Source organism: Columba livia, chromosome 2, assembly GCF_036013475.1.
Source record: "Columba livia isolate bColLiv1 breed racing homer chromosome 2, bColLiv1.pat.W.v2, whole genome shotgun sequence".
Classification (NCBI taxonomy): Eukaryota; Metazoa; Chordata; class Aves; order Columbiformes; family Columbidae; genus Columba; species Columba livia.
The window spans coordinates 52,994,241-53,010,538 of NC_088603.1; the positions used below are offsets into that span (position 1 = coordinate 52,994,241).

General features: G+C 38.8%; 1 protein-coding gene across 1 annotated transcript in view; it reads left to right on the forward strand.

The window, feature by feature from the left end:
• The first annotated feature begins 3,539 nt into the window (after positions 1–3,539).
• Positions 3,540–16,298, forward strand: part of SUSD5 (sushi domain containing 5) — a 43,820-nt gene continuing 31,061 nt past the window's right edge. The window contains exons 1-2 of the mRNA XM_005502868.4: positions 3,540–3,919; positions 12,645–12,822. Of these exons, the coding sequence (XP_005502925.1) occupies positions 3,826–3,919; positions 12,645–12,822 (272 nt within the window). The 5' untranslated portion in view covers positions 3,540–3,825. The remainder of the gene's footprint in view (positions 3,920–12,644; positions 12,823–16,298) is intronic.

The window sequence follows — 16,298 nt, forward strand, 5'->3', positions numbered from 1 at the left end:
GATCATCACAAATGGTTATGGAATTATCCAATAATGCCATCACTATATGCAGGCACTGCAGCTGAGTGTATGGCACATAGCAAGCTCTATGCCTCAGTTATTTCTGCATTTATCTCCTTTCAACTTTATCTGGAGACAGTACTTTAGATGTTCCAGACTGTACAATAAATTCTAATAATCATGCTACTTAGAGCAATTTAGTCACCACCTTGCTTGCATATAAATGTAGATCTCTCTCTTAAAAAAAAAAATTACTAAAATTTAGGATAATAAGTAAATGTAGAGTCTATATTCCATTTAAATGCAGTTCTTCAAGCTAAATTATGCAGACTGTCAACATCTGAAGCTATTGCATTAAGCAGAGAAACAAGTTAAACAGAATCCCATGCTTTAGTGACAGAGAGGTATCTTTTTTGTGAACAGAAACTTTATTTGTATTGTGCTTTATTCTGATATGAAAAGTGACCTTTCCTATGACTTTCCAGTATTCTTCAAAGACCAGATTCTTTGCCAGCTGCAGCACTTTAACAAATCCGCCAACATCTGCCCAGCTTGGCTTGAGATAGTGTTTCTGAGTGTCTATTTGCTCAAGGCCTTAGGTTCCTAGGTCCTTATCTTGCAATAGCTTTAGGTCATGTGTTAGAATTTGCAGAACTGGAGCCTGTACATCTATAATGTTTGTAGTATATACATTTTTTAATGGCAGAAATTAAATATTCCTGTAGTAGATATAAAGAGACCAAATACAATAATCTCTATTGTAAATACATGGTCCTATTTTCAAATGTGTCTTTGTTCACTTAGGTGTTTTGTTTAGTATCAAAAATCTACTCTAGCCTGAGTGACATATTCCAGATGTCAACATATAGAGATGCTCTTCAGGTACTAGATGACCAAACCATTATTGTGTGCTTCACAGCCCATGAGTGTTTTGCATGTGTACATTCATATGTGTATGTACATACTTTATGGCCCAATGCCTTCACATATCTTACTCTGTATGTGAAAGTTACCATATAGTGAAGCACTGTTTTATAAAATATCACTGTTGGCACAGTCAGTACTCTCAAGGAAGGCACAATCTATGAGTTGTGTAAAGCTGCATGTACAATTAATCTTTTGTGATGTGTCATAATACAATGTGTACATCATACACTGAATAGTTTGACCAGTGTGTTACTGTAGTGCTACGAATGCCTGAGGTTATATCTGTTTCTAACCACCTTAACATCCAGATCTCATTTTGAATTTTTGGTTCCAGAAGCCCAAAATCTAAAAGCAGGATTAATGTTGATTTCGATGCAAAACAATGTGGACATCATTTCACTATGAAACCTAATCTTCTCAGCTTTATGTATATCTTCCAAAGTGCACTAAGAGCAGGGTTTTTTGCCGCTAGAAATATTAGATTGGAAGGACAACTGTTCGGCAGATAGATACTTACCTTCCAGGGGTTAATAATAACTGGTAATTGTCTTTACCTTTCCACACTTATAGACTCTCTTTGCAGTTGAAGTGGGATGACAAGAGGAAGCCAGGTAATCTACTAATTGTTTACGCCTTCAAAAAGGAACAGATCCTCTGCTCTGTTGTAATTCTGTAAAATCAGTAAGATCTTCTACTCAAGAATACAAGCTGAGATTTTCCAAGACAGAAGCCAGAGTGGCAACATGCCTTTACATATATCAACACAAGGAAGTGATCCAATTATAGCAAAACTAATCCAACAGACCTTTGGAATTTTAGATGGAAATCTGGAAGATACTGCCCTTGCCTCCAACTGTTTTTGCCAAACTCATGAGGACAGCAAAGGGCTAATGAAGTCATCAGCCCTGTGACAAGTGTCAAGGAAACCTGAAGCTATTGCTGTGGTCACATCAAGTGTCTGGTAATGTCTGTGTGTCTTGCTGTAATTGCTCAGTTTCATGGAATCTCTTTGCTATCTCACTAAAAGTGTAGAATCAACATTTTCTCTCACCATTTTGTGTCCACATTTTTAAAATACGGGTAGAACTGTTGGCCCATTGGAGTGTTAAAACTGCATTTTATGCCATTAGCTATGTCACTAGTAAAAAAACACTATTCAAAGAATGCTACAATTTTCTGTTTATTTTTCTGTCATTTGTACGTTAATTTCTGTTGTATAAAGCATATAGTTTCTGTTGAAGTGAAATGCAGTTACGTAGTTACATGACACCAACCATCCCACGTTAGGGGTGGAATGAGCAAGAAACTGCCCATCCTTCTAATTCTGCGTTTCTTACGAGTTAGACTGGCAAGGCAACATAAAGAAACCTGCTGCCATCCCTGTTCTCTGGATAAACAGAAAATTCAATGCTACATGTCTAAAAGCTTCCAGCATGTACATTCACGTACCATGCAAGGGTATGAAGAGGGGGAAGAAGGCTATGATTCTTTCAAAGACAGCAGATCAAAGCACTATCTGCCCAAATTGATCAAATACAGGTATTTTTAAAGCTTCCGGTGTTATGGTGTTACTTGCTTCCTTGAGTATCACATACAGAAGTTCCTGAGCTTGAGTAATTTGAGTCAGAATGAAAACAACGTTGGGCAGGTTTGTCACTATCAGAAGGTGCATGCAACTGCCTACCAGCACCTTGCCATGTCGGACACTGTGGCCTCTGGCAGTGAGGAGGGCCAGCTCCTTTCTACTGTTCCTGGTGGCTCGGAGTTTCTAGCAGACTGAGCCCAGCTTTGAATTTCTAAGGGAAAAAATTTTAAGAAGCTGAAATAAAAGCAAAATAGGATGGGAACATGAAAACAACATTTCTGAGCCCTGCTCAGTTCCAACAGCAACACAAAACTATTCTGTTTATATATTTAGCGAAATAAATCCTGGCATCACCACCAGTATGCTTCCTTTTGTTGTGGGGGTTTCTTTTGAGTTGTGTTGGGACAAATATAGGACAAATGAGAATAAGGGACAGATGTCAGTGCCGTAAGTGCTAGTGGGAGCTGGAAACTCCCTTCATCAGTTGCTTTCAGAGTATTCAGACCTGACCAGCAGTATTTACCTGGACCAGGAGTGCTGACGGAGACCAGCTGGTGGACTCCTGCTTTGACCTTCAATTCCTCATCCCCGTCCTGAACTTGGGATCTGAAATAGCAGGATTAACCCATCCCAACCCCGATCTTCAGGGAAGCTCGGCCACCAGGGTCCCATGCCATTTGTCACTTTTCCTCAACGCTTACCTGAAGACCGTCACTCTTGCTGCAGCAGCCCCTGACCTGCAGCCCTCAGCTGGCTGATTTCATGTTGCAGAGAGAAAACGCTCCCCATGTCTGAACTCATCCCTCTGGAGATGCACAGCTAAGCCCACAAACTCACCAAGTACCAGCACCAGCATCAGCTATCTAGCTGCCCTTCTCGTCTCAGCCAGGGATTTCTTCTGCTCATCGCTTGTCCTTTCCCCGCCTTTTCTCTCCCTCCTGGCTTTTACGTTTCTTCCACTGTGATCCATTAGGTATTTACCGACGGGGTAATGTGACTTTTCACACCGGCTCTCTGCATGCACTGCCTTGGTGACTGGTCTGGATAAAGCCTCTCCCCAACCCCAGCTGGCTGGACATCTCCCCCCCACCTTCCCCTCCCCTTCACACTAGCCAAGCCAAGGATTCCTCTCTCCCTCCCTCTTTCTTTTTCCACCCCTCCGCCTTCAGTGCAAACCCAAGACGCAGGATCCTGCCGAGGGAAAGTGCTCCTTGAAATCATCACCGCAGACCCCGCTGTGAAAGTGCAGAGGAGGAGAGAGAAAAAGCCTCGGCAGCCAACCTCCTGCGGCTGAGGGCTTTGCAAGCAGGGCAATGGCTTCAGCCTCTCAGAGATCCTCTCTCACCTTTCTCCAGGGCGTGGGATCTGTCTTCTTCATCCTTCAGATCATCTCTGTTCAGGCTGATGGTGAGTCCACCGTTCAGTTTGGGCTGGGTTGCTATGGCTGGAATGAGAGCTGTATGTTGAAATGTGTTATTGCAAAAAAAAAAAATCCCACTTTTTTTTTTTTTTTTTTTTTTTAATAAGAAACTTAAATACACGCCCCAGTTTGGGTTAGGAAACGTCTGATTCAGAGGTTTTTGAGACTCTACAAATATCCTGGGGTTAAGCAGAGAGAGGAAATCAGTTCCCAGAAGGCTAAGATTATTTTATTACAATAAAATGACAGGATAGCGAACTTTTCCAGGGGAAATAAGACTAATAAAACAAAGCCAGAACATGAATAAGAAGACAGCTATATTTTAGGAGAGCTCTCCTTATAATTAAAAGTATCTTTTCTCCGAAGAACTTCCCCATCTCCCTACTTCAGATGCCCCCTCAAGTTGATTTATATAGGCAAGTACTTGAGAAAGAGAAGTCAAAGGCTTTTATAGCCTTTTCTGCTCAGTACCACACACGCTAAAGATGACTGCTCACCTTTCTGCATGTGAGTTTCATCTGCACTTCCCTGCCAAGGGATGTGATCAGGACACGAATTTAGCTGAAGCGCCAGCTACCCATTACTCTGAAATGGGACTTTTTACTTGCTGAGGATAATCCTGAATAGCCGCACCCCTTGAAACTTTCCAGTAGCCTATTGCCCTTTTAATGATTAAGCCTATAGTAATGATGACCAACTTGCTTTAGCAAAAACACAATTTATTTTTAAAATGCCTGTGTCTTTTCCTGGGAGAGAATGCTGAATGGCCACATTTTTTCACTTTCACAGCTGTGATAGATTTATGCCTGATCTCAGGATTTTTTTTATTTCGGTACACTAATCCTTTACCATTGATGTTTGCTGCATTATTCCAGAGAACAGCTCTTAAATATTATAGGGCAATAAAAAAACTCTTCTTTTTTGTTCTTTTTCCTCTTTAACCTAAATTTATTTCAGCTGATGACGAAGTATGGCAAAGGAAAGGGAGAAAATTAATCTTACCTCTATGTTTCTACCGCTTTGTGTAAAACACCATTCATACAACAGAACCCTGTCTTGTAAATTTGAAGAAAATTACTTTTCATTAAGAATAAAGGAAAATAAATGTACCAGGCAGCTGCACTGTGTTTCAGTAGACAAAACTGCTATTCTGATTTTAGGAAATACTCATTCCCTAGCAAAATGACTGTGAAATGAGGGAAAAAAAATGCATACCCATGAAAGAGGTTTCTCCACAGAACTAAAGAAAAGGGGACAGGACAGGAATCATTAATCCTTTGCTAAGAGTGCTTCATCTGAAGAATTCTCTTATATTTTCAAGAGCGTCTCCTAATTTGTATTTTTTCTGTAGAATTAATGGCATAATTTTGGTTCCTAAATATTCTCTAGAAGAGTAGGGGAAAAAATGTTGGAGGTCGTTTTAAGGCAGAGTTAATGACATATTTTAGTTGTCATTCAACAGGTTGTCAAATTCACACATGGTAAAGCAATTATAAGAATTAAAGGGTAGAATATCTGAAGTACATTACAGTTGTAGAGTATTATTATAATGCTGTAGTTTGCATTTTAATTTAACTTCTAAGTATCATTGTGAAAAATGTGCAAGTCCTCTAATATCGTGCTCCTCAGTGTGTTCTCCTAGAATTCATTTTCAAGCAAACAACTGTGACACTGTCCTATAAACCATCTGGCTTATTACACAGGGTGTTTCAAAAAAGATGGACCCAATTTCAAAGCAGAGAGATTTCAAATTGGGTCAATCTTTTTAAAACACCCTGTCCACTGATACAGAAGAAAACACTTCATGTGAACTCTAAAATTTACCAGTATATGTAGGCTTACATATTTAAGACGATCTGAGAGTACGAAACAGGATTAATACTTTTGTTCTATGATAGATTCAGACCTGATCCAGATATGAAACCACCTTTTATTTTCTCTAAGTTGTAGGTGAAAATACAATTGTGCTACTCTCTAATACATGCAAATGTCACTTAAGTGCAAATGACCCTTTCTGGGTGACACATATGTATGTATTTGTTATTTTTAACTAAAAGTGACTGACTGTTTTGCAAACCGCCAAAGGGATTTTCAATTCACCTTGTAAAAACCCTGCAAAATTCAGACTGGCCCCCTCTTTGGAGGCAAACCTCTGAAACTGGTTGCAATATATTTCCCTAAGGAAGACTTTCGCTTTATTATCTTGCACACAAATAATGATAAAGAGTAGGCAATAACACTGGAGACCAGCAAGGTCTGATGAAGGCATAAAGCCTCAAAGCTTAATTGATCTCTTTTGACTAGTATTTACCACAGCACATATTGCTGTCGAGACTCCAGAAAGACCAAGGTAAATGCTGAAATCAAAGATAGCTTTGTTTCAGTTTGCAGGTCTTTTTACGATGGAAATGTGCTTGGTCATAGCTGTTGAGGTCAGGGTCAGATGGACAGAAGGCTTCTCAAGGGCTTATTCCTGCTTTAACTTACCATGGTATACCACTACTGTTAATACAGTTACTGGAGAATAATATAGGTTATCATGATGGGTCTCAATTATACCAGTGCAAATGCAGGCTTTTGGGAATTTCTTTGCATTTGCAGTTCGAGTAGGAGAAAAAGGGTGCAGCTTCATGCATGTTGCACAGGAGTCCCCTCCATTTTTTTTTTAACTCCTTTGGTCTTTTCATGGTAGCTAAAGTATCCATGTGTATGAACCATAGTTCTCTTCAGAGTACTTTCTCTGAGACAGAGCACATCAGCAGAGGATGATGGTGATTAGACTGCCTTGTTAAGACCCTCCTGAGCTTAAAAAAGACCTAATTGCAAAACTTGACTAATTATTCCAGAGTGAAGTTGGTCTGTTGACTAAATTTGGGTTATATGGAAGACCTATAGGTCAAGCTTGTCATCTGCTGGTGACCATCTGTAGTGACTGCAGAGGTTGCAAATGGACGGATCCTGAGTCCAGAAAGCTAGGCACAATTAGGTGAGGATCTGAGCTGTATTCTTCTGACCTAGAACCAGATATGTCTGATGTCAAAGGCAGGATAAAAAAACCCACTATACTCTTTCCCTTAGCTTGTTTTGCACCTTTTTTGTAATGAAAAGGGAAAAAATATGCTTTTTCTCCTCTGCTTTCTCTAGACACTTGTATTTGAGCAGCAGGTGTCTAAGCATTTCAGGCTTCCACTTGCAAAACAGCACATATTCTTTTATGTTGCAAAAATAAATGCATGAACAATTCCAAGTATTTTATCCTAAAGTCTGTAGTAAAACTAAAATCTAAGCTCAAATTGAATTTAGCTGAAGAGGAATTCAAAGGTGACCTCCCAGTTTTGCTATTTTTCTGCTGATGTAATATTTTAAGCAATTTGAATTAAATAAGACATCTTTCACTTTAGTTTCTTGCAGAAATAAACTCTGCATTCATGAACACCAAGCAGAACTGGTAATTACCCAAATCTCTGTCTGTAATTGTACAGTTTTACTGAATCCTCCTCCATTACTATCACAATCAAGGCCATTGGTACACACAGCCATAGAAATGTAAATTAAATTGCTCTTGAAGTACAGAACTGACCTTCCCTTCCTCAGCTCTCTTTTACCTCAATTCGAAGTTTTTAACATTTAAGCAAAAATAAATTAGACTGCACATTTGCACATCTTTCACCACATTTATTTTGTTGAAACTGATTAGATTTTATCCTTTGAACTAGTAATCATGTCATGAGATCAGCATACTGGACATGCCTTTTAAAGTGCTTTCATTTTATATTATTTGTGAGAGACATTTTCGTTTCAAAGTATATTTTGCTATACAGTTTCATGTTTCCTTTTCAAGCATGATGCAAATCCTGCTGAAGACATCGAGAACTTTGAACTCATTTCAGTGGGCTTTGAACTATGCCTATACACCTCAGAAGAACTTTTTTTGTCTGTTAGTGTATTAAAATAAATTAGCCAAACTCTGTCTTCTTGAAAAGCAAAATATTCTTCCAGTTCCACTGAGATTCTTAAAAGTACGAACAAACATGGTTTGAACTGGTTTCATCTTTGAAGAATACCTTTTTTAGGCTTCTATGTATCTGATTGTCGATGGCTCTTCAGTCTCAAAAGCATAATAATGTCCAGTTGTTAGAAGCTGAGTGTAGCAAAATTTGAAACTGGAAATAAGGTAGAGTAAGAGTAATGAACCGTTGGAACAGTTTACTGTAAAGTATGCTGTAAATTCTCCATTACGTGGAGTCATTGAATCATGACTGGATGCCTTTTGAAAAGACATGCACTGGTTCAACCATGAATTTTTGGATTAAGTGGTGGAATTACTGGGGGAAATCTACAGTCTAGTTACAGAGGAATTAAACAAGGTGATAAAAACGAATACTAGAAGGCCTGAATGCTATGGTTCTATGGTTATGTTTTCAATCAGAATATATTGGAGTACTCTTAAGTAAAACCCAAATTCAGCTATAACTTGTTTACAAAGTTTTAATGTCAAACAAAATTAAAAACTATTCTTTTATCAAGATATCAAAATATAATCAAGATTCTGTAATAAGAGTTTTCAGATGATGTTAGAAGTTAGCAATATAACCTAGTTACTAAAGACTCTTTTGCTTCAAGTGTGACTTTTTCTTCAGAGCTATGAATCCAGCTGTTAATTAACAGTTGGAAGAATTATATCTTATCACTTACGTCTTAACATTGAAGTTAAAACTTTTTTACTGGTTTCAAGGGGAATCTGAAGAACCTTACTGTGACAAAAACATTTTTCATTCTGAAACTTCTAAACTCAAGGTGTGCATTAAGCCTCCTGAGAAAGACTACTTTGCATGGATTTTTAGCTTTATCTTGAAACCAAAGAGACTGGCTTTGTTTAAAAGACTTCTGGAAAGTATGTAGAGTTTTGGGAATAAATGTCTGCACCACTTGTCCCATCACCACTTCATGGGAAACAAATGTTATGGGGTAGAAATGAAGGAAGAGAGTTAAGGAGGAGTTCAAATATGGTGGCTGTTCAAAGGTACCACAACCAAAGGCGTATTATGTTCTCCACACAAATAAACATGAAGATATGCTCCTTCATCTTGTGCCTTATGGAAATAAAGAACAGTCTCATATTTAAAATTGTGTATTTAAACCAGAATGACAATACATCTCTTGATATGATCTCAGAAAAAACTCAGAGAAAACTGATTTCAACTGTTCCACATTGTCATAATGTGCTAGAGAGAAAGGGGATACCACTTAAACTTTTCACAACCCCCATACCAAAAATGACTGTGATATCAAGTATGTGAAACCTTTTTTAAGAAAAACTTTCATTACAACTAGCAGTGATACAAATTTTACAAATATTTAACCAGGACCCTTAGATCCCCAGCTTGAAAATGATACCACTTTTGTGATAAAAAGTGAGAAAAATTCAACACATTAATATCTCAAGCATGTTAGCCGTGCCACTGTAAGATGCAGAGTTAAATGTCAGTGTTGTAGTCCTATTTATTTAAGGGAATTTCCTGTTTTGATGGCTTTTGTATTTTTCCTGTTACCGTGCAAACATGTCTCCTGCATTTTTTTCCTGTAAATGTCCCTCAGTAATGTAACACAGCTCAGGAGACTCAGGTTCCAGCTGTTCCATTGACTTATCCATCTGATAAGTCAACCTTACTTGCTATTGTATTTTCTAAGTAATAAATGAGGCAAAAACATAGGACACATCTTAAAAACTGGGCAGATAGCCACAGAGCTTCTGAAGTTTTGGAGAAGATTCTTAGGTTAGCCTGGTAAGCAGGTCAACCTTCCCTGTCCACTTCTGGCTAACCAGAATTTCCTATAAAGCAGTTCACTGTAATTTTCCCAACCAGTAAGTCCTTTCTAGCTTACCCTAAAACCTACTTGTCTACATAATTTGGACATCCCAGATATGTTTTTGAAGAGCACGACTATTTTGAATCAGCATCTTCATAGTTTCTAGCAAAAAGTTAATTTATCTTAAGTACTAATAAACATGTAACAGTAGTTAAGGAAAGCTGTCTAAGCCTCAGACTTGGCTAGCTAAGCACCTCTAAAAATGTAATTGTTACTTTCTTGTAAAAAGACTAAGTGAAGAGCTTTATTTATTCTAATTATATCTAGATGTAACTCAACCTTTAATGATTTTCTTTCCTTAAGTCTTCTTCTATACCAATAGCTAGAAAATAAGGGTTACTGCCACGTCAAACTAAAAGTTATTATTTATTTCAAATGTTACACAAACTTGCCCTATGTGTCTTCAATGATGCATCTCAGTCCTTACAGTCAAATAGTGAAATGGAAAATGTGGACAAGTTTTTATTTGGGACAAAGCCTCAGTAAAGCATTACACTTAATCCCTGCTTACCTTTAAGAATGGAAGTTGTTCTGCAACTTAAGAATGCTTATTTAAAACCATCATCTTTCTGATTATATTATCTGTCTCCCTACACCATACATATTTCACTATTCATGTCTTTGGAAACAGCAGTCTACATTAGTCTCATGTTCATGATTTGGGACATTTTGCCAAGATACCTGATGTTTTGGTACTTAGGACTGTAGAGGTTTGCTTTTTTTTACCGCTCTGTGTAAGCTCCTCTCTTGTAATTACAATTCATGGTATTGATTATAGTTGGGAGACAAGAGACCATGAGGTCTAGAGTTTAGGACACTGATCTGTGCTTCTGAGTTGCATTCCTTGGTCAGCTGCTGTTAACTGCCTGAGAAAAGTTTCTTCTCATCACTGCTTGTCCCGCTTACTTAGATTGCTATCTGCCCAAGTCAGGACAACCTTTATTGTGCACATGTAGAATTCCCACCAAAGCAGGAATCTTCTTCAGGATCCATCTGTGCTTGCTAGCTAATATAAGCACAAATGATATATTTCTTTGAAAGAAACTTCGCATTCTTTTGCTGTAAGGACTGTGATTTTTTCCAGTGGGTTAAAGTGTGCACAGGTGAGAACAGAAAGCTGTCAGGTACAGGCCTACCCCATATTAGTTTCCTATATTTAGGGTTATATTCAGATATATCAATTCGTTGAAATAAGAGGCAGCAGGGGTGGCACTTGGTAGAGAATCAGGCTGAAGCAGTCTGAAGGATTCCTGATATCCATCAATATATCCTGTGAGTGTGAAGCTAACTACATAGATAACACTCTGTATGTGCTGGAAGCTTTGTGTTTGTATGATCACTTCCACTAATCTACTTTTTAATAATACATAGTAAGTGTTTCCATGCATTTACTGAATTTATTCTGTGTTCAGTTTTGGGCCCCTTATCATAAGAAGGCCATCAAAGTACTAGAGAGAGTGCAGAGGAGGGTGACGAAGCTGGTGAGGGGTCTGGAGCACAAGTCTGATGAGGAGCAGCTGAGACAACTGGAGCTGTTTAGCCTGGAGAAAAGGAGGCTGAGGGAGACCTTATCACTGTCTAAAACTACCTGAAAGGAGGTTGTAGCATGGAGGGTGTTGGTCTCTTCTCCCAAGTAGCAAGTGATAGGACAAGAGAAAGTGGCCTCAAGTTGCACAAGGGGAGGTTTAGACTGGATATTGGGGAAAAAAATATTTGTGGAAAGGGTTGTCAAGCAGTAGAACAGGCTGCCCAGGAGGTGTTTAAAAGGCATTTAGATGAGGTTCTTAGGGACATGGTTGAGTGCTAGAGTTAGGTTAGATTGTGGTTGGGCTTGATGATCCTGAGGGTCTCTTCCAACTGAAATTATTCTATGATTCTATGATTCTAATAATGTTTAAAAGTGTTGTCCTGTGCCTGCAAGCAACTCAGTCTTTACCTTTGAAATCTGGAAGGTATTCTGAGGATTGTTATCTTCAGAAAGAAGACACTTATGGCAATTTAAATGTCAGCACTGTAAACTGTCTCACTGTTTATTTCTTTTTCTGTAGACATCTACCTAAAACATTTATTCCATAACCCAATAACTTCTGAAGCTTCATTGCCAAAACTCCAACTTCCCTATTCCCAGTTGCCAAAACCTCTAACTTTCACCCTTGCATCTTTCACAGTGTTAGATACATTAAAGTAAAATAAACTGATCTGAAAATAAAAATAAAACAAGGAATTGTTATGCTAAATATGTTCTCATGCTCATTCAAAAAAAGGCCTTCTATTAAGAAAAAAAAATTCTGCCTGTCTTTCCAGAAAGATATGAAAACAAAGTGACTTTGCAGCAGCATTTAGGCACATGTTGCCATGGAGTTACATCATTTTGGGTTTTCAGAATAAGTATAAATCTATTTCTGACATGGAAGACTGGGTTCCAATATTGTCTATTAGATTTGTGCTTGCTTTCTAGATGTAGTTGTTATGAATGTAATCGTAAAATGCTAATTAATGAATTCCAGTGGCACAGCCTACAGGAGATGTTCTGACTTTGATTATTTATGTGCATATGAGAGAGTGTTGTGCTTTCTCTCTCCAGATCTTAAGCGTACAGAGGCAAGACAAGCTTCTTGTATGGGCTATATTTGCTTTTCTGTTGACGAACAAAATGAAAAGCTAAGATAAAGGTACTTACAGCATTGATAAATTTACTCATTACGAGAAGTAGGTGGCTCCTTAAAATAAAGTTAGTAAAAGCAGTGAGACTTTACTTGGTGATAATTTGCAATATTTTTCATTGAATATGTATTCAGTACAATAACATGATGAGTGACATGTCCTTTCTCGGTGCTGCAGGGAAAGTGTTTGCACTTGAGTCCAAGAACAACTCTCAGGGTCTGGATTTAGCTGAAGCTGAGAAAGCTTGTGTTGACCTGAGTGCTCACTTAGCAACTGCAGAAGAACTGAAAAGGGCTGTTCTGGACTGTTCTTTCTCTGGCTGCACCACAGGATGGCTTGCTGGTGGCTCCTCTGGGTAAGGACAACAGTATAACCCTTCCTGAGAAGTACAGATTGACAGCTGTTAAGCAAGTTTTCCTCCTTGACTATTACTGAAAAACACTGACCACAATTCAAACACCATGTCATGTAGCTAAATATGCAACTCTCCCCACAAAATCAATTTTGTACAGCTAATTTTGCTGGGACACAAATATTTGTCAGTCTCAGACCATGTATTTCACAAATCTTAAGCAACTTCCTCTTTCTCTTTCCTTCTGAATTATGTCATTGTGGTTCCTTTTCACCTGGCCTATAGATGGGTCCTGAGCGCTAAAGGAGCTTGCAGGCTGAGGACACGGTGCTGGAATTGGTGTTGGTGTTCCCACTGATTCTGTTATTTTCTACTTCATAAGAAGTTCAGCAAACTGAGCTTCTCATGGAAACCGGGTATCTTGGTCAGGTATTTGCACGTATCTGAGTACAAAAGAGGTGTGTTCAAATATGTATGACTTTAAATGTACTTAGGTATGGTACGCACACGCACATGTTGAGAAAGCTCACCAGGGAACTGAGATTGTCACTCAATATGTGGAATTGTGTTATTCAAGATGGTTCAGGTCACTTGACGTGGCACTAGGCTGAGTTTGCCTTGTGTTACAGAAAGTCTTGCAAGATGTACTGGCCTGCCACAGCCCCTCCAGGAAGCATCATTTCCTCTGTAGCTGGTAGACACCAGTTTAAAGCAGGCATGTAAAAGTGTCCTGTGGTATGAACTGCTTCCCTCTGTTGATCATAGTTTCAGGAGGCTAGAGTCAGCCTTCATGAGTACTCCAGAAGTACCAATGGCTGTCAGTGAAATTTAAGATTTTGAGAACATAAGGCCACAGAGGTACTAGCTGTATGCCAGAAGCAGCACGGCCCTGCCACCGTGCCATTCTGCTGTGGCTGATGAGGGCTTCCTGAGTTCAAGCTCATTCAGACTCATTTCAGCCTTGCACGGGTCCAGCTTTGTGGCACTGCATCAGGCCTAGAACCTACAACCCAATTGCTCAGTCTCTTCCAAACTGAAAATCTTCACAGCATGCCTCAGGGAGTTGTAGACAAGCTTCCTATTTGACAGAGACCAAATCACAGAAAATTCAAATAAAAAAACCAAAAGAAGTGGAGGAGCTGAGGGTTGATGTGAATGTCTTGTGTCACTGAAGCTGGGACCATGCAGGAATTGCCCAGAGGGGGAGCATGAGAAGATCTGAAGCCCCTTCTCTCTTGAATTTTTCCTTCAGCAACCATAGCATAATACATATATTCATTCTGTTGAGGTGCTTTACAAAGTTCTCATGAGTTAGAGCATGATATATAATCTACTGTCAATATTCAATGGTGATAAAGTTTTGTTTTATCAAGATACTGTTTCCAGTTTCCCAAACTTTAGTGTATTATTGGGTTTTGTGACAGTTATCAGTTGTTTAAGTAAAACTGATATTTGTGTATTTTTAGTGATAAAGTTTCCAAATGACAGAAAGTTGCTACCATTAATGAAAGGTCACATTTAAACAACTTCAGGCAAAAGCAACTAATTCTGTGGTAGGTTTTTTTTGTTGTGGTTTTTGTTTTGTTTTGTTTTGGTTTTTGTTTTTTGTTTTTTTTTTTTTTCCCGGCAAACAATTGTTTGAAAATTTATTTGTATGTACTTCCAGTCACTAAAAAAAAGTCCCTCAGGATATAAACCAGTGACCGAAACCCTAATTTTTTTTTCTCTGTTATGGAAGTAAGGAATGATGGTGTGTAGGGGAAGAAACTGTCCCTTTTTTATCTAAGCAAATAAGTTAGTCCTGAGAGATCCTCAATTTATTGCTGCAGGCACTGGAGCTACAACTATTAATGGACCAGTTGTGGACCTGTCCCTGAATATCTTCAATATCAAAATTGGATACAGTGATAGTGTTGTACATGTCACACCATGATGATGTGAGAATGTACACACCGTCATATCAATGGGATGGGAAGGGAAGGAAGATTTTTCATCCCTTCCAACTTTCTGTACTCCGTTCCTCCAGTAAACCTGTCCTTAACATAGAAGTCTCTACTTATTGGAAAGGACTTTGTATGGGCACATCAGCATGTCATTGCTGTGCTGTCACCACATTGGACCTTCACTGGAGAGCTTCTCCAGAAAGCATAGTTCTTCAGAGCTGGAGCCTGGTAGTTTCTTCTCCGGGACTATTTTACACATGGCTGGGCAAGCACAGAATGTATATTACTTGGTTCACTGAACTGGATATTTTTGACTTTGGAGAAAACCAGGAAAATTATGATGCCTGAAAAGGCTATACTGGTTTCACTGCTAGCTAATGCAGCTCTGGAGAAGGAAATGAGCAGTTGAGTGCAGCAGATGCAAGTGAGACAAAGTTATTCAAGTTGGACAAGCTCAAGTAGAATATAAAGATTTTCAGAGACATTTAGAGATGAACGAGCAAAATGATAACAAATGGATTTCAATGATAATACATGCAGGAGACATATGCAATCTACTTGAAAATATCTTGCAGGTTCTGCTCTACCTCTGTCAGCCCAGAAAAAAATGTGAGGACATCACTATGGACAGCACAAAGAAAACTTCTGTCAAACTGCAGCTGTGGTTAAAACAAACAAACAAGCAAAGAAGTTGCTAGAGTGCTTATGGAAAGAGATGGAGAATATAAAAAATATATACAAATATACACACACATATAGGTCAGTGTAACAGCCTCCTTTGGAATACTGTATATATCACTGATATGACATCTAAAGAAAAGTACTGAAAGAGGCTCAAAAAAGGGCTCAAGAATGATTAAAGGAATGGAAAATATATCTACAGTTGCCTATCCAATACTTTGGACCTTTACTTGATAAATGGAAACATGACAGCAAGGATAGCTGATAAACAGAAAAACTTCAATCCACATTCAACTGATTTAACACAGAGAGGGGAAAGCAGGCTTCACAGCACGCCCAGAAGGTTACAGAAGCAGGGAAAATTATTTCCAAAATAAAGGAGGGTTTGCTGAGCACACCTTGTGTTTTTTATCTTGATGGACCTCCACATCTTTCAATGTGATGGCCCGGCCCAGGGAGATAAGTGACCTCCCCACATTTGCCAGGTACAAAACAGTTCAGGACTTCATAGGCTGGATCTAAAACCTTGGATTTCTCCCAGCAGCTGACTGTTGTCCAGTGCAGATCACAGAGCTTTAGTCTAATATTCTCCCATATCCTCTTGGACCGTGCGCATCAGGATGTAGATGAATAGGAGGGAACATGATAAAAGAAGTTCCTGATTTCAGGAAGAATGCAGTTTGGTGCCTGGAAAGTATCCTAGTCTTTCCCCTGAAGGAAAATGGATTAGACATTGGCAGTAGAAGTAAACACAAACAAATGATGTAAGTAAAGTCACTATAGTGTTGCAGATTTTCTGACATGGTTCAGTCCTCCTTCCACCACACAGACTTAAAACTGAACAGAAGCTCTAGA